At 33.6% G+C, this 25603-nt stretch overlaps 1 protein-coding gene and 1 pseudogene across 3 annotated transcripts; one reads left to right on the top strand and one right to left on the bottom strand.

The window, feature by feature from the left end:
- Positions 1 to 1215: 1215 nt before the first annotated feature.
- Positions 1216 to 5155, top strand: LOC132598936 (large ribosomal subunit protein uL30y-like; annotated as a pseudogene).
- A 3425-nt stretch (positions 5156 to 8580) lies between these two features.
- Positions 8581 to 10495, bottom strand: LOC132598921 (probable CCR4-associated factor 1 homolog 7). Of its 3 annotated transcripts, none has more exons than XM_060312082.1 (2): positions 9996 to 10495; positions 8581 to 9662 (listed from the first exon to the last, which is right to left on the bottom strand). In XM_060312082.1, the coding sequence occupies exon 2, from the start codon at positions 9565 to 9567 to the stop codon at positions 8740 to 8742; it is 828 nt and encodes a 275-aa protein (XP_060168065.1). In that variant the 5' UTR covers positions 9568 to 9662; positions 9996 to 10495; the 3' UTR covers positions 8581 to 8739. The 3 variants fall into 3 exon arrangements, with proteins under 3 accessions (XP_060168065.1, XP_060168057.1, XP_060168073.1); XM_060312074.1 differs by having other exon boundaries at positions 10105 to 10494; XM_060312090.1 differs by lacking the exon at positions 9996 to 10495 and adding an exon at positions 9778 to 9908.
- Between the last annotated feature and the right edge of the window lie 15108 nt (positions 10496 to 25603).

Consider the following 25603-nt stretch of genomic DNA (forward strand, 5'->3'; position numbering starts at 1 on the left):
AAATTAGAAACAACTGGGCCATGAGTGATTTTACTGCTATTGAGATAATTGGGATTAGATTTGAAGTTTTGAGAGGGATGGAAATTGCGCGAGCAAAGAGAAAGAGCTCGTCTCATGGTTTTAGGGTGGAAGAAAGAAATGGAGAGAGGAGAGGATGGTGAGGTGGCATGCCATGTGGCACCCACCTCATCCAAATGTCACGTGAAATTTTAATAGCCATGATATAGCACAGTTAGAGATAGGGGCAAATATTGCAAGTAATGTAACGGCAGGGATAAATCTGTGCTGATAGTATAACAAGGGGTAAATATACACTATTTTCAATTGTAAAGGGGTAAATCAGGCCCTTTTCCCAAGGGTAAATGAGGGAGGTGAAAAGTTCATTTAACCAACCACGCGAACTACTAAGATCCTATGGACTCGTATTCGAAAAGCCCAATAAAATTTATCTGGAGCGACCCAAATTGAAATCCAAAACCCTATTAAAACCTTGGTCAGCTTCTCTCCTTTGAATTCTCCGGTGAACTCCTCGCCGGCGTAATTGATTTGTAAGTTCCATTCTTTCTTTGACTCTCTCTCCAAATTTTAAATCTTTCATGAGACCAAAATTCTATTTTTTCCTGGAATTTTAATGTTTATAACGGAAATTATAAGTTGGCTGGTACTGCTTTGTGTCCTATTACCGAAAGAAAGCGTCAATTCAGTTTTTTTTTTTCATGATTACTTGTGAATCTTCACTGTTTACATATAAACTAATTAGTTTCCCATGTGATAATGGCTTTAAAGATAGGCTATCCGTTTGGCCACGAGAATTATTCACTTTTTTTCCAGACTTTTGTTTATTCACTTTATTGAAAATCAGAATTTTGCGCTGAAAAATAACTTTATTTGTAATTTGAAAAACAACTAAAACCCTGTTTTCACTTTTTTTTTTAATCCCACTTTTCCACTTCAAAGAACCAAATATTCTTTGAAAATACTATAACCAAACACAACTCCATCTTCAAAAATTCCAAATAAAGTGAAAAATATTTGGTTTCTATGGCCAAACGCGTACCTAGTATCGAGTATTACTTCCACCCAATGTTCTGGACATGTCTCTAAACAAAATTAGAAAACAGAATAAGGCTATAAAAGAAGCTCTTTTTTTGTTTGTTAAAATTGTGTGTTAGAGCGATCCGACGATTATAATGTTGGCCGTTGTTTCTCTCAAAGATATCGTAGGTGATTATGGCGGATGAGGTGCCACATGCTTTGAATTATATACCAGAAGTGATTCTGAAGAAGAGGAAGAATAATGAAGAATGGGCAATTAGAAGGAAGCTCCAACTGGAACAGAAAGCTCAAATCTGATAGTTTTGTTATCAAGAAGCCCGAACAGTTTATTCGAGAGTATAGAGATAAGGTATTTTACATCTGAATTTGTTGTTTAAATTGCATCTATTGGTTAATTTGTTGGAATGTGTGATCTTTCTTCATATTGTAGTTAAAAAGGTCAAATTTAACTAAACTTTTTGGTTAATGCTTCTTAGAAAAGTTGGTAATGTGTGCTATCCGTAGCTGGTGTCTTCTCAACTTCTTTTTTCCTTTCTGCCTTTCCAATTGTCATGGCTTCTTCACTACCGTTGTTTTCTTTTTTTCGAACTGCTTTGAAATGCTTTTACTCGAGCCGAGGGTATATCAGAAACATCCTCTTTATCTCCCAAGTTAGGGCTAAGGTCTGCGTACACACTACCCTCCCCAGACCCCATTTGTGGGATTACACTGGTGTATAGTTGTTGTTGTCCCTTTCCAATTGTCTTCAGCTTTTGCTGTCACTTTTCAACAAGTGTGTTTTATTTGTTCTACCTTTCCCCAATTGGCTGCTTTTTCAGCATTGTGATATAGTCAAATGGCATTTGTAAGTTATCTGGATATTGTTTTAGGTATGATATAGTCAAATGGCATTTGTAAGATATCTGGATATATGTTTTAGGTATGATATATACTTTGGTTAACCTATCCTTAATTCGATATCTGTGGGAAATACTATTCTCGATTTGCCTTTCTATTTGACGGCAACTCTTCAGCAAGTTAATGTGAGTCATGCAGGCAAAAACCTCTCTGTTGACATTAATATTTTACAGGCTTCCGGACCGGTATCAGTAAGACACAAAAATATATATTCTTCTGGAAAATGACAGAAGAAAAACAGAAAACCTTCTTGGAGCACAAACAAAGATGCTATATTTAAGTGTTCAAATTTTGAGTAGCATGAGTGAAAGAACCTTTTCTTATGGGCTACAAACGAAAAATTCCCGGTTTTTTGAGCATATACTAGTGAAAAAGAGTACTACTGTTGTTCTGTCAGTGAACAAATTCTCAAACAAAAAACTTTTATGATATTGTTACAATATTATGAACACAAACTTTGCATGTGGTTTCTAAACATTTTATTTTTCAAAAGACGACAAAGGTCCATTCTTCTTTTTTTTTTTTTTTTTTTTTTTGATAACCGTGGTGTCCGGGCCAACTTGCATGCACCTCGACTAGTTCCACGGTGTACCTGCTACCTCCCACCAGCACAGACGAAGGTCCAGTCTTAGTTTAAATCTAATTGCCTCTAACTAAACAAAATAGAACATTCAAAATGACACCATTATTGTATTGTTGCGTTTCGAGCCTAAGTCACCTATTGCCCCCTGCAAGTGTAAGATCATCTTGGTAGATTTCATGCTGAATTATTAACTTTTAGTTGTTGTATATTGTACTTCGGTCCTCTTTAAATTGCCTTTGATCTTCTTATCTGTTTTATTTCTTCAGGAGATGGACCTTGTCCAAATGAAACAAAGGGGGAAAAAGGCCAAGCGAGCTCTGATTTCGCCAGATTCCAAACTTCTATTTGTAATACGCATTGGAGGGTGGGTTCATAGTTTGTTATCACAATTATACTCTTTTGCTGGCGTGACCAGCATTTGGTTCCTAATATTTGTGATTTGCTGCAGGAAAAGTGATATGCATCCGAGAACAAGGAAACTTTTATACTCTTTGAGGCTGCGAAAAAACTTCAGTGGGGTCTTTTTAAAGGCAAATGGAAGAATAATGGAGATTCTGCAAAAGGTGGAGCCTTATGTCACGTATGGGTATGTATACTAAATTAATTTCTTGTTGCTGCAATTGTGTTCACTCGTCAATCTCCTTACTGCATATCCTTGAATCACACAACCACTTATCAGTTAATGCCAAACCTTATGCTTGCTGGTAGGGGTGACCTTCTAAACGATTTTTCCTAATTCACCTTAGTAACATTTACTACTTCATGATTACTTGATGATCTGCACCAGTTACTAAGTACCGACCAGTTCCTAAGTTAAATCTGGTTCCACAACCTCTACTTCTGAAGGGGCTAATCACGCTGTTTATCTTTCATGATTTAGGCTCCAGCCAAAAGACTTAAACTTATATATGCCTCTTCAGCATTGAGTTACAGTTTTTATTTCTTCATGGTTAAAATGCATATTGCTTCAGTATAATACATATTCTAATTGGAAACCCAACATTCTAGCATTAATTGTTCTACCGAGCATATCTAAACAAACAACAACAGCATACCCAGTGTAATCCCACAAGTGGGGTCTGGGGAGGGTAAGATGTACGCAGACCTTACCTCTACCTTTATGGGATAGTGAGGCTATTTCTAGTAAATATTATGCATGCAAGGTGGAAGAAATACAGGAAGTGCCAATTTTAAATGATTAAATAAAATAAAGTTATATCACCATGAGCTATGGTCGTGAGTACCATCTTTTTGGAGGGAGACACCCTTTGCATTACTTTTTAAATAACCTCTATCGTTTCTCATTTTCTCGTGGCCAGTTATTCTCACTTCTATCCAAATTAGAGCAGCCAAAGGAACCTTATTAGAATTTTCTGATTAATTATTCAGCTCTTATATAGTTGTTTTCCCTATTTATTACTCCCTCCAACTTATGTGGATCTATTTCCTTTTTAGTCAATTTAAAAAAGAATGACCCCTCTCTAAATTTGGAAGCAGTTTAATTTAAACTTTCCATGTTATCCTAGAAGCTTTTACAGCCACATTGATGTTATGACACGTTTAAGAAGAGCACATTTCGGAAGTCTTATGGCCACACAAATGTTATAACATGTATAAATCACAAGTTCCAAAAGTTTTTCAAAACTCTATGCCTAATCAAAAATGTTCACATAAATTGAAACGGCGGGAGTAGTTATGTGTTGACAAGTATATAGTGGTTTAGTTTTAAAAAAATAAGTATCTTCATGTCCAATCAAACAACACCACGTTCTACCATGTATGAAGCACTAGGAGTTACATTCGTCCACCTTTATACTGGTTATAGGGAACTACTTTGCACTTTTAATTATGCCTATTTTAATGAGGAAATTCAATTCCAATTATAGAAATTAGAGGCAAGAGATAATACATATGATGGTAAACTAACCCATGTGATGTCAAACCGCCTTACTGATCAATGTGCTTTTCTTCTTTGAAGATACCCCAATCTGAAGAGCGTCAAGGATCTGCTTTACAAGAAAGGTTCTGGAAAAATTGACAACCAGCGGGTGCCTTTGACTAGCAATGACATTGTTGAACAGGTGCCTTTGTTTCCTTTTCATTAACCATCACATAACTACAATAACAGTTGAACTTATCACTCTTATGTTTTGTGGGCATTCCTTCATGTGGTATCTCAACTACTTATTTTGGCAGACACTGAGTCAGCATGGCATTATATGCTTAGAAGACATCGTGAGAGAGGTTGCTAGTGTTGGTCCACATTTCAAGGAGGTCACTAGCTTTCTATGTCCCTTTTCTCTCACCAAGCCAGAGAAAGCTTTGCAGGGCAAGAAGAGACGATACAACGATGGTGGCGATTCAGGAAATCGTGAGGATCACATCAATGAGTTGATCTCTAAGATGAATTAGCACAGACACCCAGGTTTCCTGATCAAATTTTGTTAGTGTTATCATTGTAGTTTGGGTGGGTTATTGGAAGAATGGAGAACCTAAATAGCTGCTAAAATGGCATAGCAGCTGAAGAGGTTAAATCTTAGGTGATATCCTTTACCTCTCCCATTCTTGTATCTCATAAACCGTAGTAATTAATTGTTGCTTATTTGTGTGTCAAAGGTATTATCGGGTCTTCTTTACATTACCGAACCAGACATGTTCCTACTGCTGAAGCAAGAACGCCAAAAATGTTCTTAAATCTGTGAGGCCATGTGGCATGTAAACACATACATAAAATAAGTAAAAATGTATTATTACCAAAGAAAAAAAAAAAGAAGAAACGTTTACAAATCATGGCGAATTCGGAAGACAAGGCTTCTCTTCTGATAGTCGGGGGAAAAGGATGGACAAAATCAGAGACAACCAAAAGAAACATATTAGATAACTTTGCTTGGCGCAGACCACATTCTTTTTCCAAAATTTGTTTGCATGCTTCAACCATGAGGAAAATGAGTTGATTTGGCTGATGGCATTTCATATGCTCTGCATCTTGTCGAGTCACTTCTGATTCAGCTTCCATCTGTATCATCCTTACTTCTCCAGAGAACATCATCTTGGTGGAGCGAATACCCATTCGGCCATGGAAATATTCACTTTTTCCCAAAAATTATTTCACTTTATTTGGAAATTGGCATTTAGCGATGAAAATTTCAAATACAACTTGAAGTTGTGTTTGAATTTTGGAAACAGCTAAAACTTTATTTTCACTTTTTTCATTTTCAATACATTCAAACAATCAAATATTCTTTGCAAAAACTATAATTAAACAGAACTCTAGAATTCAAAATAAAGGGAAAAATATTTGGTTTTCATGGCCAAACGCCTACTAAGCTAGCGTTTGTTTATAGATTTTGTGAAACTTTTTTAAGAAAGTTTTTACAGTTGTGTTGAAAAACAGTTTTTGGATCTTGAAAATTTTTCTTCAAAATTGATCAAATTCCATAGACAAACAATGTTTTCAATTTTTCTCTTTTGGAAAACAGCTTCCAAAATCGATGGCCAAATGGGAGCTGAGACGCAACTGTCCCCATTTTATAAGCAAAGACGTGATTTACTTAATGAGCCAATAAGACCTGTGAAACCAAAATGAGGAATGATGTCCGTTATCCAGTCCATGTAGTTGTTTATCTAATCATCAGTATCTCCCTCCAACACTGACAACAAACTCCGAGGCTAGGAGCATGATTCCCAGGTATCTTTTCTCGTCTCGTTTATAGATTTGACTCATTGATTGCTTCCAGAACAAGTTGAATTTCACCTCCAATTTAGCACGGAAAGGGACTGAATATGCAAAATAACAATTCAAGGTTGTATACCCAAGTGGAGTCATGTATCAAGATATACAAAGAAAGTGTTGAACAACAGTAAGGTCTTAGCCGCCAGCTCTTTACTCTGCTGGTCAATCTCTATTAGCAATTTATTTTTCAGCAAGTACACAAGTCAACTTTACCGTCAAATTAAGTTTGGTGACATCAGATTTCACAGGTTGAAGGAACATCGGGGTATGTTTCTTTCAAGAAGCCATAGATAGATCGTGCTAGTTGCACAAGTCGTTGAGCAAGGTGAGATCATTATGTATTTCCATAATTATGTTTTAACTCTTACGCGGCTTCCAGGCCTAATCAAAACACACATTTACAATATCAATGAACTGTGACAAACCTCTGACTATCTGCCTGGAGAGAAAACGACCTATCAGTATCAACTGAAACCATAAATAAACAAGTTCAAGAACATGTTGGTCATGCACTCTGGGAGAGAAATCAAAGAGGGGACTGATTTGCAACTCACAGATTACAGCAGATAATTCCTAACTTTATCTTTCAACAGCACAAGCGGCAATACCACAATATTGGACTTTGAATGTCCTGCTTCAAACACACACAAGATAGGTTGAAAGAACTCATTGATCAGCAACTCTAAAAGTCATACTTGAGGAAACTATATGCCACACTGCAAGTCTTTTCTAAACCCATTAAGAGAAGTTCAAGCAAGAAAGGTAAGGACACAATTCCACAAACCTAAGTCAAGAGACTTGAGATCACTCTCGCTTCTCCCTCTCCCCAAAAGAAAATAAGGACACCATACAAGCAAACTAGAAATTTTTGCACACATGGCAATAGCTAATATATAATCTCCCTCTCCCCAAAAGAAACTAAGGACACACTACAAGCAAACTAGAAATTTTTGCACACATGGCAATAGCTAATATATAATGTTCTAATATATGAAAGCTTCAGCAACAATGTATATCTTAGTCAAAGATTTAACTTTTTTGAAGATAGTAACTATGTCAACCGTACTCTTCAAAAAGTTCATTCTACAAATCAACATTTCCATCAAAGCCTTTTTTTTTTCTTTTCATAAAGGTAGGTTAAACATTTCCATCAAAGCCTTAAGATCAGTACCGTTAGGATCCTTAACTGGTTAACAGGACATTAGGGTATTCTAGTTGTAAGAAGCCATGAGCAAGTGCTTGAGCAAAGTAAGATCACAACAATTTCCAAAACGTTTAACTGCTGATCAGCTGCCAGACCCAGTCAGGACTATTTACAATAAAAATGAACAGCAACAAACATCTGACAATCTGCTAAAATGATGAAAAAAACTGCCATTATCAGCTCAAACCAGAAATGAGCATGTTGACAGTTCATCAGGGATACACTGTGATGGAATTAAAGAGGGAGGCATTAGATTTTCACCCCAAAGAATAGAAGAATATCTCGTAATCACCTGATCCTTTTTCTTTTTGACGAGTCTCCTAATCACCTGATCTTTCAACATCAACCAGCAACACATGCTCTAGAATTTGTATGTCCTACTTCAAACATCATAGTAGATAGATCCAAAGACTCGTGACTTAGAAGTCTTAAAGTAATTATCATTGCCAACTAAATGCGAAACTGCAAGTCTGCCAAAATGATGCTATCACTGCATAGACACACAAACCAAGCTACAATGCAACAAAATGGCACGCACAAGATGACGAAACAGGAAAGACTGGCTAACAATATTTGTAGCTTACCCCACTTGCGGAAAGGTAAGAGATTCTCCAGGTTGATTTTCTCTATCCATTCATTTAAAAATGTGCCCGAGCAAATACTTTGATAGATCCATTTATCCAGTTTATAGGCAATGCAACAAATATATTCCTCCTTGTTTAGTCTAGGATTACCATTATATCAGGATAAGATATCTAACATTAATCACGACCACCACCTACCTCCATTCCAATAACATTTGTTTTAGACTACAATGAACTGGATTTCACAACTGCATTAAACCAGTTCCCTGCGTACAATATTCTATCCTGTTATGCTCATTTGTCACATAACCTATCTCAGATAAAGGAAAAAAGTCAAGCAACAAGGGGAAAGAAAACTGTGACCAACTATACATCCCACATAAGAAACCATTGAGCAGCAGACTAAATCCTGGAGAAAAAGAATGGGTTGACCATGATAAAGACAGTAAGAGCTTTAATGAGCGCAGCACTTGAAACAACAACACCACACAAACGTAATATCCTAGCAATAGAATGACTTGAATTTAGCCAAAAGAAGGGTTATATCATAAATGAAGAGCAAACTTTCTTATCAGAAGTTTACAGAGTAGTGCGGCATCATAAGCACACACAAATGCTAAGCATCTATCATTTTTTTTTTGGTTTTGTTTTTTTTTTCACATTTTTTTTATTTTTTTGTTCATCAATGGACACTCTGTCCATTCTCAACAACACCTAGACCATACAAGACACCGACATACTTCTCCATTGAACCACTAAAGAAGTTCTCTTTCAACTTCTTAAAAGTACAAGCTGTGAGCAAGCTATCCGAACCGGCCTGATGGCAAACACCAACTCTCTCAACCTCCAACAGCTCTGCAAGCTTGTTCAATCCACCATGAAGGCTGTTGCAGAACTTCATCAAATGCTTAACATCATAAAGCACGGGAAAGTACATGTTGATCAGGTTGAAGAAACCTGCCTGAGTATCAGGCAAGTCCTGGCATGTCAAGATCTTCAACAAGTACCCGAAATCATAACCACTATGAAATGTAACCCAATACACATTATCATTCAGCACAATTCCTGAAGACATTAAAAGCTCACCAAACCTCTTACCATCAATTCCATTTTCTATGTTCTTCTTGAAATCAATGCCACTCTGTCTCAACAACTCAATCGAGTCGTTAGCATAAACATCCTCATTCGGGTTAAAATCACAGAAATTGAATTGCCAAATGCAGTATTTATCAGTTCCACACTTAGGCAAATTCCCATATTCATCAGAAAACGTTAGCCCCAACTGGATCAACTTCAACAAATCCACGTTATCCTTCAATGTTTGGTAATGATAATCGTTACTGTTCTTAAAATTCCCAACAGGTCGAAGAACAACTCCTGGAAACTCCGTATCCATCGCGATAAACGGATAATCATCAACGATTTCTCGGATCAAATCGAACTCTTCTTCTAGATTGTCGTTCCAAACTTCTCGAATATGAATCGAATCGCTTTTTGGCAAAAGCGACATTTCCCAGAACTTTTTAGTCACCAAATCAAAAAACACAAAATTTCAATCCTCAAACCCAAAAATGTTCTTGATAATCGTCAAATCCAAAACCAGATCTGCAAAAAAGTCGAAAAGAAACAAACTTTACCAACAAAGATCAACAAATCTAATGAAAATAAAACTCCCACAAAATATAAAGCAGAAAATAAACCAATTAATTTCTAATCTTACCTTGTAATACATAAAGATGTGAACTTTTTAACATTTACCAACAAAGATCAACAAATCTAATCAAACTAAAACACCCACAAAATAAACTAATTGCTTTCTAATCTTACCTTGTAATACATAAATATTTGAACTTTGTAACATTTACCAACAAATCTAATGAAAATAAAACTCCCACAAAATATAAAGCAGAAAATAAACCAATTAGTTTCTAATCTTACCTTGTAATACATAAAGATTTGAACTTTTTAACATTTACCAACAAAGATCAACAAATCTAATGAAAACAAAACTCTCACAAAAAACAAACCAATTGATTACAAATCTTACCTTGTAATACATAAAGATTTGAACTTTGTAACAAAGATCGATGAGAAACAAGTGGGGTTGATTAAATTTATGAAAGGAAATGATAGGAGGCGGTTAATAGGGATAAGAACTTGAGATTTTTTTATTTTAATAATATATAGCTTTTTTGTTCAAGAAAATGAGCTTCTTATAAAGATTGATGATTGGGTAATTTTGGCGTGAGGTGAGGGGTCTGGACCACCTCCTTCACAACTCCAAATCTTTGATTATAATAAAATCAAAGACTTCTTAATGTAATAATCTTTCATTGGTTTTGTTTTTCCATTTTTTCTGCATAAACAAAAGGGATGCAGATGAAGACGAAGTAAATCCCCTTTTAAATTGCAATAGTCTGGTTTTAATTTTCTTTATAGAGTGGTTAAGAAAATGAATATTGAGGGGGTTGGTGGCTTTGTAATAATGATAATGGGGACCACTTTTTGTTATGTGGTGTTTAATGGAAAATGGGTTTTGAGAAAATGAGAGATTTTTTTCTTTTTGGGCTGTAGGGTTTTTTTTTTTTTTTTTTTGTACTTTTTTTCCTTTTTGTACTTTTTTTTTTTTGTTTTGGTTGATGAATGTTGAAAAGTGGTTTATATAGGAGAACGTGGAAAAAGGAATTGAAATATATGGTTTTTACTTAAAATAAAGGGCACATTTTAATAACCGCAAAATAGACCAAAACTTAAAGATAGTAAAAAGAACGGAAAAGGTTCAAAAATATCCCTAACGGAAAATGGCTCACAAATACCCTTCATCCATCTATTGGTCCAAAAATACCCCTCCATCCACCTATTTGGTCCAAAAATACCCCCAACCTATTTTTTTGGCTCAAGAATACCCCTCAAACGAAAAAAAATAATTATTTTCCTATTTCGTTTTTATATAAATGAAATACAAAATATATATATATATATTTATCCTATTTCATTGGTATATGAAATATATATATATATATATATATATATATATATATGTATTCCTATTTCGTTTTTATATAAACGAAATGAAAATAAAATTATTTTCCTATTTTTTTATATAAACGAAATACAAAAATACAAAAAAAAATATTTTCATATTTAGTTTTTTAATAAACGAAATACAAAAAAAAAAATACTATTTCGTAGATATACCAACGAAATGCAAAAAAAAAAAAACATATATATTATTTTTTTTTCCAATTTCGTTTTTATATGAACGAAATTAAAAAAAAATTATCCTATTTCTTTTTTTAATACACGAAATGGAAAAAAAAAAGATATATAATTTCCTATTTCGTTTTTTTATTCACGAAATGCAAAAAAAAAAAAAGCAGTTTCGTTCATATTTGTTGATTAATTCACGAAATACAAAAAAAAAAAATTTGTTGCATTTCGTTGATTAACTGACGAAATGCAAAAAAAAAAAAAAAAAAAAAAATTGTTGCATTTCGCTTCAACTTGTTACAAAATGGGTTAGATTAAATGGGTGGGGTTTAATTTTTAAATTAAATAATATATGTGTCCAATCAAAACAAGTCACGTGGCATTTTTAAATTAAAAAAATACCATCAAAATTAGGGTGTTAGTTTGAGGGGCATTCTTGAGCCAAAAAAATAGGTTGGGGGTATTTTTGGACCAAATAGGTGGATAGAGGGTATTTTTGGACCAAATAGGTGGATAGAGGGTATTTTTGGACCAATAGATGGATGGAGGGTATTTGTGAGTCATTTCCCATACGTTAGGGGTATTTTTGGACTTTTAAAAGTTGTGGGAGACTCAAACTAAGGCGATGAAAGTAATGATCCTCTTGCGTTATGTCAGAATAGCTCATGTATACGGAAGATCATATGAGTCATATACTTCTATTATTTTTGTAAAGACCCTTTTAATTAATTTCCTGTAAAGTTTTGCATAAAGCTAAAACCATCATTGTCTACAGTGGCGGAGCCATGATTTTAAATAAGAGGGTTAAAAAATATAAAGAAGTAGACAAACGAAGAAGTCAAGGGGGTTCAACATTTACTATACATATAAAAAAAATTACCTTATATATACAGTATAATTTTTCACCGAAGGGGTTTTGGATGAACCCCGGTCCGCCTATATTTGTCTATGTGTTAAATAAAACTAGAGAATTGGCCCGTGCTTCGCGCAGTGATTAAAGGAAATTATAAATTTTCTAACTAAGAAAATAATCTTTACTCTCCGATCAATGTCATATTTTCTTTGTTCTCCAATTGTAACATTATCAACTGTTCTAATTATACTATCAAGATTGATACCAAATGATAAAACAAAACCAAACTTAATAAATTTAACATCAAACAAATGAGAGAGAATTTATTCTTAACTAATAAGCCAAAATATATATTCTTTAATACATTTCATTTCTATTTTCGTAGTAAATGCTTTGGTCTTTTTCTTTTAATCTAAATATTAGTAAAAAAAATATTTTCTAGATCTTTTAAATAAAATAAATATGAAATGAAAAGTAAAGAAAGAGGATTACATTCAAGTCATATACTCTTTCCCTATTGGTTTTCCTTGTAATTTTTTTCTTTAACTGTTTATCTTTTTCTTTCGTTTCCAATTCACTAATTTTGGTTCCTTTTTCTTCCTATTCCCACCTTACCCCTCCTCTATAAATATGCTGTCTCCAAGAGTGCTATTTTTTTTTTCTTTTTTTTCTTTTTGCAATTACCGTGCAAAAACGTTAAAGAGACGAATAAATCTTTTTACCTCTTCCGATCTAATCTTCAGAGTTACATAGTATACATCTTAAGTAGTGAAGAGAAAAGAATTAAAAACATTATTCTTTTAATTGGGTAAAATGATAAAAGAGTTCAAAATAATAATTAATTTAATTTTATAAAAGTGTCATGACCCACGTGATCTCCCTATACTAATCCGACACAAGCCATATTATTCACACAGTGACAACAAAGATGAGAAAAATGTTTTGACACCACTGCAACACACCTATGACCAATATACTGCAACACAGACCAAAAAATAGCAACAAAATGAAATGAAAGTAAAAAGTATATACAAACTATAAATTAACAGTGAATCAATTTCATTAAATAAAAGCTTGCCAAACTTGTTCACCACCTAATAGAAGTTGATACGGATCTTGATCTAATATTTAATTTTATTTACATACATACATTTATTTTGATATGTATAGGTGAGGCCGTGAGGGTACATTTCTTGAAATATTTAATATCTTAAAAATAGGTAATAAGAATATTGTTAAGACAAAAATAATTTGGAAACTCATCAAAATGTAGTTGAGATAAATCAGTGACCACAATATATATAAAGCTGAATTGGAATTTGGTTTTGGGATAAGGTAAAGAATTGAAAGGGACAAAGGATAAATGACAAATTACATTACAATTTAATACTCATAATCGTATAATACAATTCAATACCCATAATTGTATAGTAATTACTTTTGACAGTTGGAGAAATGAAACAAATCCGTTACTAATTTGAATGCTACTGCTTATGACCAAACTAAAATTGATCTCCTCTTCCTCCTCGTAATTATGTTTATAGTGAAAGTTGTAATGCAATTTCAAAATCTCGTCTCTTGCCTTTTATAAAATTCATAATTATGTACATGAAGAACATTTTAGTAAGGACATCAAAGATAACATTTATAATACCAAATAGGATAAACGAAAAATGAGGAAAATTAAGATCATTTTTTAAAATAAGACCAAATTTGTACAAATCATATATACTATAAATAACTCTCATACTCCTAAAATTATATCTACACATATGCTTCGAAGTTTAATTAACAGTCTCTCCTCATTCCTACTTTGAGCCTATACCAAGCTACAAAATTTATTGAATGGGGGGGGGGGGGGGGGGGTGAATGGTTTGAAACGAAGATCAAAGATCTATAAAATCAAGTTTGTATCTCATATGGAAAGCAAACAGACAGGAGCTTTAATAGGTAGTTTGTGTTTCATTTTTTTCATGAAAAAGAGTGTGAATCTCCCCCTTTTTTATTATTAATAAATATAACCTTTATAATCCCAGAAAATCTTAAAATATTTTCCACCAGTTAGATGATAGACGAAGAGAAAAAAGTGTAATTAAGAGATATAACTAACAGAATTAAGAGAATGATTTTGAATTTTTTAATATACAACACATTAATTTTAAAATGAGAAAAAGATACATGATCTTCTCGGCCATAGAGATGTATCACCTCTTCAAAGCCTAGCTTTATATAATATATAGAAGATTACTTGCAGGCTTGCTGCAAATGAATAAAAAAGATCACAAAGAAACCAACAAAAAAGAAGAAGTTATACCTGCCTTTCGTTCTCGGTACGTATATGCCTTTTGATTCATAAGCATTATAATGAATGTGGACTTCCGCAACTACGATAGTCACCTGAGACTACAATAAACCACAGATATCAGATTCATGACATTACCTTTTAAAAAAACCAACCGCAGCAATGGCAAAAAAACTAAAGAGAGAAAGCATCATAAAAATAAGAAAATATAAGAAATTAACATATAAATTAATAGAGGAAAGCATCATGCAATGCAACACGTAAAAACTGGAAACAACCTACTATCATGAAACTAACGCAGATTAAAAAAAAAAAAAAAAAAGACACATTAACAGAATCGAAGATGGCAACCTTTTTATCTGCAGAATGCAGCACTTATAATGATGTAATGATAAATGAAATAACAAACATTATGAGGACTTTTGCACTTCCAAAAGTTGTGGGAGTATAGAAATAAAGATCACTAAATTTTTACATTAAAGATATGAAGTAAATGAAGGAGTAGTAATTGACACTTTTTTTTAATAATAAAAAATAGAAAAGTTAGAGAAATTGTCAAAAAGAGGAGAAAAAAGATAAATAGGAATGAAAGTCATAGAGAGGTGCCACATCAACTTATCTATGCCTAGCTTTATATTATATATAGATGGGGATGATGCATCTTTAGCCACATATAATTCTTTCATTTAAGATCTCCTCAACTATTGGCCAACTAAGATTTTGCTGTGTTTGTACAGAACAATTTTAAATGCCTATAATTCTTGAACATAGAAGATGCCGACATGAAGAGTACCAGTATTGTTTGAATATATTAAATCTAGGAATCAATATATAATATAAAGCTAGGAATAGACAATCATATGTGACACCTCTCTATGGCTAGGAAATGTATTTATCTTTTTTCTCCTTTTTTTTGGGCAATTTTCTCTATTTTCCTTATTTTCTAATGCATATATGTCTTTTTGTTTTCCACATGAGATCAGACGTATTAGTGCTTAATTCTTCGCAATGATCCACGTATTAGTGCTTAATTGATCTTAATGATCCAGTAAATGCACTTTTTCAGTTACTAACTCTGTTGTGATTACTCCATTAAAGAGGAGGAATAAGTACCACAACACACTAAAATCAAACACTTAAGAGCGAAATATCTCTTTAATCGAAGACTAAAAACTGATTCCAAGGAGACTAAAAGTTTTTCCATTCTCTAATTAAATATCATCATTAATGCATATATATATATAAATGCATATCACTACATATATTTGGCATATAGGCTGCTCGCCATTTTGTGCCTCCTTTTGTTCTAATTTGGGTTAATTTTCTTTGCGTTCTCTTTGGCTGCAGGTTGTTTGCTTGCAAATATGAATTCATATCCTCATTTCTTCTCGGCTTTTCAATTGTGTATGTGCATTCTTCATTTGAATTTCTTACCTTTTTTTAGATCATGTGAATTATCTAATTGTTAATCTTTTTTATTTTTGTATCCTTTAACAATTTAGTATTGTATATTTTATTTCTGCACAAAAAAGTAGTATCTATGTAATATACAGGTATGTCAGACAAACTTAAATCTAAGTGTTTTTCATGTTCTCCTGCGAGATTGAACACATTTTCGGTAATGTTAATAGCTTAGCTTATTTGGACTACTCTGTGAGAATATATTTGAATTAAAATATTGAGTTTTGAATGATTGTGAAGCAACAGAAATCTTGATGATCCCGTGAATGTTGTTTTAGTTTAGCTTTCACCTTTTTCGCCTTCTGCTAATTATTGCTTATGATAATTACCATGACGAGAAAAACGAAAGTCAAGTTTTGCATGAAACAAAAAAAGTTATGAGAGTTCTGGACAATTGTTTTGAAATATTAGCTAGGTAAGGTGGGTGCCTTTCTAACACTCCATATTTTTTTATTTCGAAGTTATATGTATTTTAAATAATTGAACAAAAAGTGAAGCTAATGTTTGAGACGAGTACATATTTATTAATGATAACTTCAAGAGTTTTACTAATGACGTGATATTTTCAAAAAAGAATTTAATTATAGCGTATAGTTGTTTGTTGGGAGCTATCAAAGACTTCTTTTTTGGGTACAATTTCAATGCATGCGTTATTGTAACCGTAATATTTTTTTAGATTATATAAATTATTTTGTTTATACGTTAAGAAACAATTCAGTCTAAAGGAATTTTCAATACTACCTTTAAGACTTTTATCTTTATTATGTCATTGGTTCTTTTTAAATACCTACTTATATTTATTACTTGGAAGTTAGAGAGCAAGAAATCAAAGGATAATTGAATTTTTAGGAAAAAATGAATAGGTAGGAAAGTAAGAAAAGGAAAAAAATAAAACAGGAAGAACAAGAGGAAAAGGTATGGTCGTATGGATTCGCCACAAAATGAGTCAAACATCACTAAGAAACAAAATATCCTGAAATGCAAAAAGTTGAAAGAAATGTAAAATGTTAATGTTAATAATCTAATGGATTAGAACTTAAAAATGATATATTTGGACTTGAACATATTTTTTTTTTTAAATTCAAATATAATACGCTCGGTTAAATTCATTAGTCATTCAACATACCTCAACAACTGTGTGTAGAAAACTTATGGCCATTCAGTTGATTCTTTGCAATTCTCATCTAATATGTAACCAAATGTTTATTGCCCTCATAACTTTTCATTGCCTCACACCTCTTAATTATTTTAGTTATATTTATTGTAACCATTATTTCTATTACGAATTATGAATATTTAACTCTTTTTTTTTTCAACCAACAGTTACAATCTTCTTGTAGGAAAGAAGAGAACATATCTAATTTTCAGAATTATATAGATGTAGATTTAATGTGAGTTATGAATATTATTAATTAATTAAGAATAAAAGTTATGAAGGCAGAGGTGTGAGTTACGGAGATGAGTTCTTAATATAAAATAATCAAGAAAAATTAGATAAAGGGCAAAAAAGAAAAAGAAAAAAAAAAAGATAAATATGAATGGTGGTCATAGAGAGGTGTCACATCACCTTGTTTATGCCTAACTTTATAATATATATTGATTAAACTTATGAACCAGACGTTATGTTTGATCATCACTTTGACATGAGCCGTCCCTGGCCCATCATGCCGGTGTATCATAGACCTTACTGTCACACGAAAAGTTATAGCTAATAGCAAGGACGTAACTTTATTTCTTACCCAAGCTCATTAAAGAAGCGTCATATTCAATGATAACTCTGACACGAGCCACCACTTGAACCTCGCCATCGACAGGATGTGTTGGGATCGAAATAACAAGGTGCGACATGTGAAAGCTAACAATTGCAAATCTTGTACGTCGATAAATCATACAACAAAGGAAAATAGACTAAAAGAGGCAAAAATCTTAATATATTTTTGTCAGTTGACCTATACATATGATAAATTAGTAGGCTTATGGCCATAGATTCCAAATATTTTGATTTTATTAGAAATTTATGGAGCCGGAGTTGAAGATGGGGTTGTGTTTGATTATACGTTTTTGCAAAGAATATTTAGAGTAATGTTCATGCTTGAATGTACTTAAATACAACTATAAAAGTGAAAAGTGCATTGGAAATATATGTCATTTTCCAAATTTGAAATGCACGTTAAATTGAATTTGAAATTTTCATGACCGGACACTGATTTTCAAATAAAGTGAAAATCATCCCAAAAAAATGAATAATTTTTATGGCCAAAAGCGGTCTTTAATATAAAAGAAAATATAAAATTATGGCACCCTAACAGCATGTTGGTTGTTACCCAACATTATTATTGCCTATTACTTTAACTCTGTACATGTCTCAAAGCATTATTAATAAGAATAATTTAATAAAAATATTATTATGCTAGATACATAATGAATCAAGAGATCATCTTTATTTCTTCTGTGATTAGGGAAGCAATTGTGGGCAAAACCTCAACATTGGATGCAGTCTCACTCCTTACAAACTCACTCTTGGGATCAACATCTCTATGAAGTTACTAAGTGTGCAAAAGGGAAAGACACAAAAAGCTCAAATCTTCAGGATGGTTTACACTGAGTTTGTGCATAACCTGTGGTCTGGATAGAAAGAAATATAAGGACTTTTGACAAAGTTGAGATTCACTACTAGAAATAGAGGTTTTTTCATCTGATATTTAGTGAGAAATTTGTGTTATAAAATATGATTTTTCCACCTTATTCCCACTGAACCAGCTCACTGGGAAAACGAATCACAGAAAACAGGTTCCCGTTGAAATGCTCGAAAAATTGGTAATTTTTCAGTGTGAAAATACTACTATTTAGGTTTTTTTCACTAACATTCAGTGGGAATAGCCACCGAACATTTTCCAGTGAGAAATTTCGGAAAATAGTGATTTATTTTTTTAGTAGTGATCATGCTGTCATTGCTAGAGAAATAGCTATTGTCTGTTGTATTAGAGCCCCCTCTGCTATGTCTACTTTCCTGTTTTAATTTATCCCGAGCATGAGAGCTCTGTTTACCCCTTTTTATTTTATTTTTTTGATTGCTTGATTGTGTTTGTCAGTTATGGTGCTTGTAATAGTTTCCACTGGTGAATAAATAGTTTGTTAAGGGGAGTTTCAAGTCAAAAAAGGCCAAGTAAAAAAGAATGGAGGGATTATATGAGTTGCTCATATTTTAAGTTGTACATTAGGCCAAAAAATCAGGACTTTGCAAGTTTTGAGGCTGCAGTACCAATAATGTAACATAAGGGGTCAAAAAATTAAAGAGCATTCAAGTAATCAAAAATTGCATTAATGTTGGAAATTTCAGTTCATGGAAATTTTAGGTGGCAAAGTAAATTGTAGCAGTGGTTGCTAGCAAACTACATTAAATCTATATATAATATAAAACTAGGCATAGATAAAGTGATGTGACACCTCTCTATGACCACCATTGCTATTTATCTTTTTTCTCATTTTTTCGACATTTTTTTTTCATTTATGTGCTATGTTAAAAAAAATCAAAGTCACTCATTTAATTAAATCTCCTAATTACGTTAAATGTGATGTTAATTAGCTTAGTCTTTTAGTTTATGCGTTTTTGTATTCCAAGCTAATGGAGCACTACTCCCACGTTTCAGCATTGAAAATTGTATTCATTTGTCTTAAAGTTCTATTAATTAAGAATGGTATTTATTAGTCCTAATTTATTATTAAGAGTGATTACTTCTATTGTGATTGGAGTCTTTTTGTTTTCAATTTTGTTGAACAAGAACATGTCGCATTTCTGGTACGAAAACATGAGCAGAGTTTTGAATCAAATTTGCACCAGGTATGAAATTTTTAAAGGACTACATAGAGTGTATGAATGGAATGTTTATCTTTGTTTTCTCTTTATTAGATATCTTTGATTTGACATGCTCAACACAATATTTCTTTTGTTGGAAACCAACTGAATGAGAAAAAGAAATAATTCCTCCCCATTCTGTCCCCTAATTCATCTTTTACATGTTGTTCGGACAATTGTTACTTACTGTGTTGTCATTTTAGGTATAATATATGTTTCAACTATTATTTAAGATTTTATTTTATCGTATTGTATTGTGAATGATGAAAATACCCATTTTATATAACAATCAATTAGTGCGATTGCATGAATTCGTATTTCTATTTTCCATTATTGCCTTACTTACTATTTCATAGTTTTAGTTTACCCTTTAACCTAATTATATATTTAAGTACTCTACCGTATAGTTTATTTCTCTTTCTTATTATGCCCTTACTTTTATTCTCTTTCCCATTGTACTTGTGCTTACTATTGTTTTGTATTATGCCCCTTTATCTTTGTAGGTAAATTTCTTACTTTTATTGAGGAGATATCTCATCATGAAGAGCACTCTGAAGTATCATGTATCTATGCATGGATTGATTTGGTTTTACAATAGAATGGTTGAGGTGGGGTATTTTTTCTAAAAAATGTGTTCAATTTTTCTTTTGGTTTTAATTTATGAAATATCTTTATTTTTTTTAATTTTTTTATTATCATTCGATGTCCGATATTTGTTGTGAAGCCTGATTAACTTGAATTCGCGCTAAAAGTATCCATTTTGGAGAGTTTTTTTACAAAAAAAAAACATTTTATTTTTCGAATTCGAACGCGAGACCTCCAATTAAGAAAGTTAAAGGAGTACTTATAAAACTTATAAAAAGTTATGTTTATTTTGTTATATAGAAAAGAAATTACTTAACACTTTTCATTTCTACTAGTTAGAGCGTGAATTTTTGTTTGATCAAAACAAAGAGATCCTCTTATATATTTTGGAAAATATCATGTTTACTTTCTTAAAACAGAAAGTTCACAGCCAAATATAACTCCTTTCTAAAAAAGGTTTTGTTTGAATACTGAAAAGGCCAAATACATGTTCCTATTAGATACTTTAATTGAGTTTAAGATCGTTCAAAGTAATACCTACTAAACACAAATTGCTAATGTGACATAGTGTGCTACTTAGAGTTTGTTTGGCCTAGCGGTTAAAAATTGTTTAATTCGAGCAGTGCTTTTTTAAAAAATATTTTTCAAAAAAGTACTTTTGGTGAGAAACAGTTTGTATTTGGTTAATTCATTTTAAAAGTGATTTTGACTGCTTTAAATAAGCAGATTGTGTTTGACTAATCTTCGTAAAAAAATGCTTTTGAGTATCAAATTACAAAAAAAGACGAGTATCAATCAACGTTTACTATCAAGATTAATTATTTTACAGAGAGAAACTATTTTGAATTCTATTATGAAAGTTTTTACTTTTATTTAATTAAAATTTAAAAGTTCATATTAAAATTTTCAAAAAATAATAAAGTACATAGATAAATAAAAAAACAAATATTAAATATTGATATAATATCAACATGATGATTTAAATATACTAGAAAACTACAACCAAAATAAAATTCAAAATCATTCCACAAATTAAAATTCAACACAAAGGATTATTAATCAGAAATAATGGGTTAATGAGCGATATATTTGGTAAATACGTATTTATGGAAAGGATATTTTTGTCTTGAAAAAAAAAATCCTGCTTCTGCTTTTTTTAAGAAGCAATTTTTTTTGTTTTTCCTCAAGCGCAGAGAAATTGCTTTTACTGAAAAGCAATTTTAATAAACGGAAAATGGCCAAATTGTAACACCTCATATCTTAGAACTCATGTTAGACTCGTAACGTTAGAATTTTAGAGAAAAATTTGAAAGTTTGTACGTATTACGAAAGTGGTTGACCAGTCTACTTCGGGCACCCATAAATACTTGATTAGTTGATAATTTGAGAAAACTTAAAACATGAAAGTTGTAGCCATTTGGAATAGCTTTCCAACGGTATCTTATGGAGCTCAAACGGAGCCCTGTGCTAAGAGTTATGTCTGTTTTACTATCACTGGTTGGAGCAGAATTTTCAGATTTTGGGTTACATTTTTAGCCTTTTCCTACTCGAATTGGGACTCCTTATTTTATTATTGTATGAAGTAAAAACGTCCCTAACACTGTTCTAAACCCTAAGAGACTATTATTTTTCTCTCTACCTCCATCGCTAAAGAACCTAGACACTTCAATCTTGCAAGAAACTCATTCTTGCAATCAAGAAACCTTCAAGAATTTGGTTTGGCAATCTAGTTTCCTAAGGTTTCCTCCAAGGTAAATATTTTAATCAAGAACCTTTGTATTCTACAAGATTTATCATTTATAAAGACTAGAATAAATCCATCCATCCCGTTACCCTATAAAAATCAAGAGTTGTAAAAAGTTGAAGAAAACTCTAGTATTTTTCTTTCTTCTTTCTCCTCTTATCTCTAACCCCTGTTTGGATGGTGGTTGTTATATCCCGTATTTTTGAACGTCAGATTATTAACTGAGGTGGGGCCCACACGTCAATATTTTTTTTGGGACACGTGACAATTTATATGAATCGCATATGTAAAGTAAAACACAACTTGTGAAGGGCCTTGGGGCCAAATCAAAGTGGAAGCCCTCCAAACGAATTTTTTAAGAAAACGTTTTCGGATGACCTGACTTGGAGGGGCAAAAACGGCATTATAAGTCTGGAATTTGGGAAAACGCCCAGAAATAAAAGTTGTAGATAATTGAAATAGCTTTCCAACGGTAGGTCGTGGGCCTATAGGTGACATCGGGATAAGGAGATATGAACATTTTAAGGCGGAAAGGTCAAGCTGGGCAGTGAAATGGGCCCAACCCGATTCCAATCCGGGTCAGGCCCATTTCCTTGTTATTTAAGGGAGGTTTCAGCCTCCTCCTCCACATTTTCAGATCAGAAAAGATCCAGAAAATTCTATAGAGATAGAGGGAGGAAAGACTTAGAGAGATAAATAAAGTTTGATAAAAATCTGAGCCCCGAAGTCCATGAAGAGAAAAGTGTTCTACGTCGCGTTGCCTTCGATTTGAGCTAAAAATCAACTAAAAATAAGAGGGTGGACGTGGTAGCTGTGCACTTAAGGTATGATTAAGGCTCTTTTTCATTGCCAACAAGTTTATTTAAAGTTTCAGCGGAATAGAACGGGAAAATAGCGATATAAATTCGTCCGTTGGTATTGAAATTGATTGTAGAAGATTATGTCATTTTAATATGATTTTATGATATTATGGAAATGAAGTTGTTAAGATGTGAATTATGATTATGGTTGATGAAATTGGAAGGTGGAAATATGTTATGAATATGTATGTTGAAGATTTGAAGTTTTGGATGGATTATGGTTTGGTGGAAAATTTGTATATTTTGTATATCATGTGAATATTGTATAGAAATGATATGAAATACTTCCAAATCACATTGTAATGGTCTTGATTAATGATGAATATGGAAATGTTGATACTAGTTTGGGTTTGTGAAGTTGAAGTGGAAGTTGTTGGACCATGTGGAAAACAAGGCTAGTTATGCCATACTATGTGTTTTGTAATGCTTGTTGTTGTTAGTGATGTTGTTGTTGGGTTGCTATGTTGATATATTAAGCCGAGCTAAGTCTCGGGGATGTCATATATATAGGGAAAATGCTGCCGAAATTTCGGTAGGCAATTATGTGATTAAGCTTAGATTCTCGAAAAGCTTGAAATTGACAATTGGTAAACATGATCATTTGTAGATTCTGGACGAAATTGGAATTGAAGCCAAGCGAGCGTAAGGCGCAATCGAGGTATGTAAAGTCTTCCCCTTTGTTCTTTGGCATGTCCTAGATGTACTAGGTCAAGATCGGAGCCTCGGGGGCGATTCTGCTCATAGAAACTCGAGATTGATTTTTGGTACTATTAATTCAATTCAATTGAATTTCAAAAGGCGCATTTTGCTAGAAAAGTGGTTAAACCTCCATAACTTGTACAAATGTAACCCGATCACTATGAAACCTTCCTGGATGACTCCGTAGAGTCTAATGGGCGTGATTCTTGTCCGCCGCCTCGACTTGGCCCGAGGTGGGCCCGCTATTCCCCGATGCCTCTCTTATTGTTCTGTCTGTCTTATTCCCATACGATAAGTCGAGGAAACTTATGGCTATTGTTCCGACTACTAAACGGGAGTTATTTTAACGAACCTGAATTGATTTAATGTTCATGGAAACAATTACGGGGACAGAAACCCTGATATAAATTCTGTATGGCTTTAGCCAATGTACTCGTGTCCGGAGCTCGCAGGTAGCTCCTGGTTATTATGTTGTTTACTATACGATAGGTGCTATGACCACCTTTATGAGCTTTATAAAATATTTTTTTTGACATCTAAAACGTTTTGAAAATATTACCCTGATACTACTTACCTCCCGTACTTACTGATATACGATTTTGGTATACCTGAATCTTGTGTGATGTATGATCCTGGCGTGTGTGATTATGTTGGGAAAGTGATAATTTGGCATTCTGTATGGTTGTTTTCTGTTTTACCGAGTCCCGGGCTAGTTATGTGAATATGCGCATATGTAATATTGGCCGCTGGACCCTCGACCGCGGCGTGTCCGACATTGACAGCTGGACCCTTGACCGCGTCATGCCGGACGTGTGGCATTGACTGCTGGACCCTTGACCGCGTCTGCCGCACTTGTGATTGTGCCTGACATAGACCGCTGGACCCTTGACCGCGGTATGTCAAATGTGTGATTGTGACCGCTGGACCCTCGACCGCGGTATGTGTGATTATAACCGCTGGACCCTTGGCCGCGGTACGTGTGATAGTGACCGCTGGGTACTTGGCCGCGGTATGCGTGGTAGCGACCGCTGGACTTATGGCCGCGGAAATTGTGCGTTGATTCTTTTATATGTGTGAAACAAAAATGTTTTTCAAAAGAAAGTAAAGCATTTTGACATTCTAACTGCCGTATTTGCCTGCTGGAACCTCTTGGGTATGACTTGTGCACTAGAGGCGACCCTGTGGCGACCTGGTTATTCGTGCACACCCCAGTGCACTGTCCATTGCGCCCCTCACTAAAGGGCCGAAACCTGAGGTAAATGTATACTACCTGTGCTTGTGTAAGTTTATGATTCTGCATGCATGGTTCTGCCTGTTACATTTCTGGACAGCGGATTCGGAGAATGATTCTGTTGGTGTTGCTTCTGCATGATTGAGCCGGACTATGCTTCAGTAGGCTATAGTTCTACACCCCTAGCTTCGGTTGCGGGTATGTCAGTCGCACTCTGTGCCCCGATCCGCACGATGATCCTGCCAGTTAGGCTTTGTACCTCTGTTTCATATCACGATTCAAACGGCTACACCCCGTGCTTATGATATATATCGTGGTCCTGGCCACACACTCTGTATTTCCGTTTCGGACTTGGATCCGATACTACCTGTTCTATTTCTATACTTCTGGCTCGGTTTTGCTTATATTGTTATATTTCCGCTTTACATACTCGGTACATTTCCGTACTGACCCCCTGTTCTTCGGGGGCTGCGTTTCATGCCGCGCAGGTACTCCCAGTTGAGTTGAGGACAGATGGAAGATGTTCCAGTGCAGATGGCAAGCTCCATTTGTTCCCGGAGTGCTGCCGAGTCAGATTCTGTATGTTATGCTTTTGGGATCTTATTAGAGACTTTGCAGACAGTGTCGTGGGTATTGGTTGTCGGTCTGTGTACGTAATGAATTTTGTATGATCACAAATTTGTTCGACTTGAAAGCCACGAGAAAGAATATTTCTGAAAGAAAAGTTTTGCTATGTACTTTATTA

The sequence above is a fragment of the Lycium barbarum genome, chromosome 1 (genome assembly GCF_019175385.1).
Source record: "Lycium barbarum isolate Lr01 chromosome 1, ASM1917538v2, whole genome shotgun sequence".
Lineage (NCBI taxonomy): Eukaryota > Viridiplantae > Streptophyta > Magnoliopsida > Solanales > Solanaceae > Lycium > Lycium barbarum.

Coding starts and splice junctions, on each gene's coding strand:
- LOC132598921 (XM_060312082.1), bottom strand. CDS start 9,567: ATGTCGCTTTTGCCAAAAAGCGATTCGATTCATATTCGAGAAGTTTGG.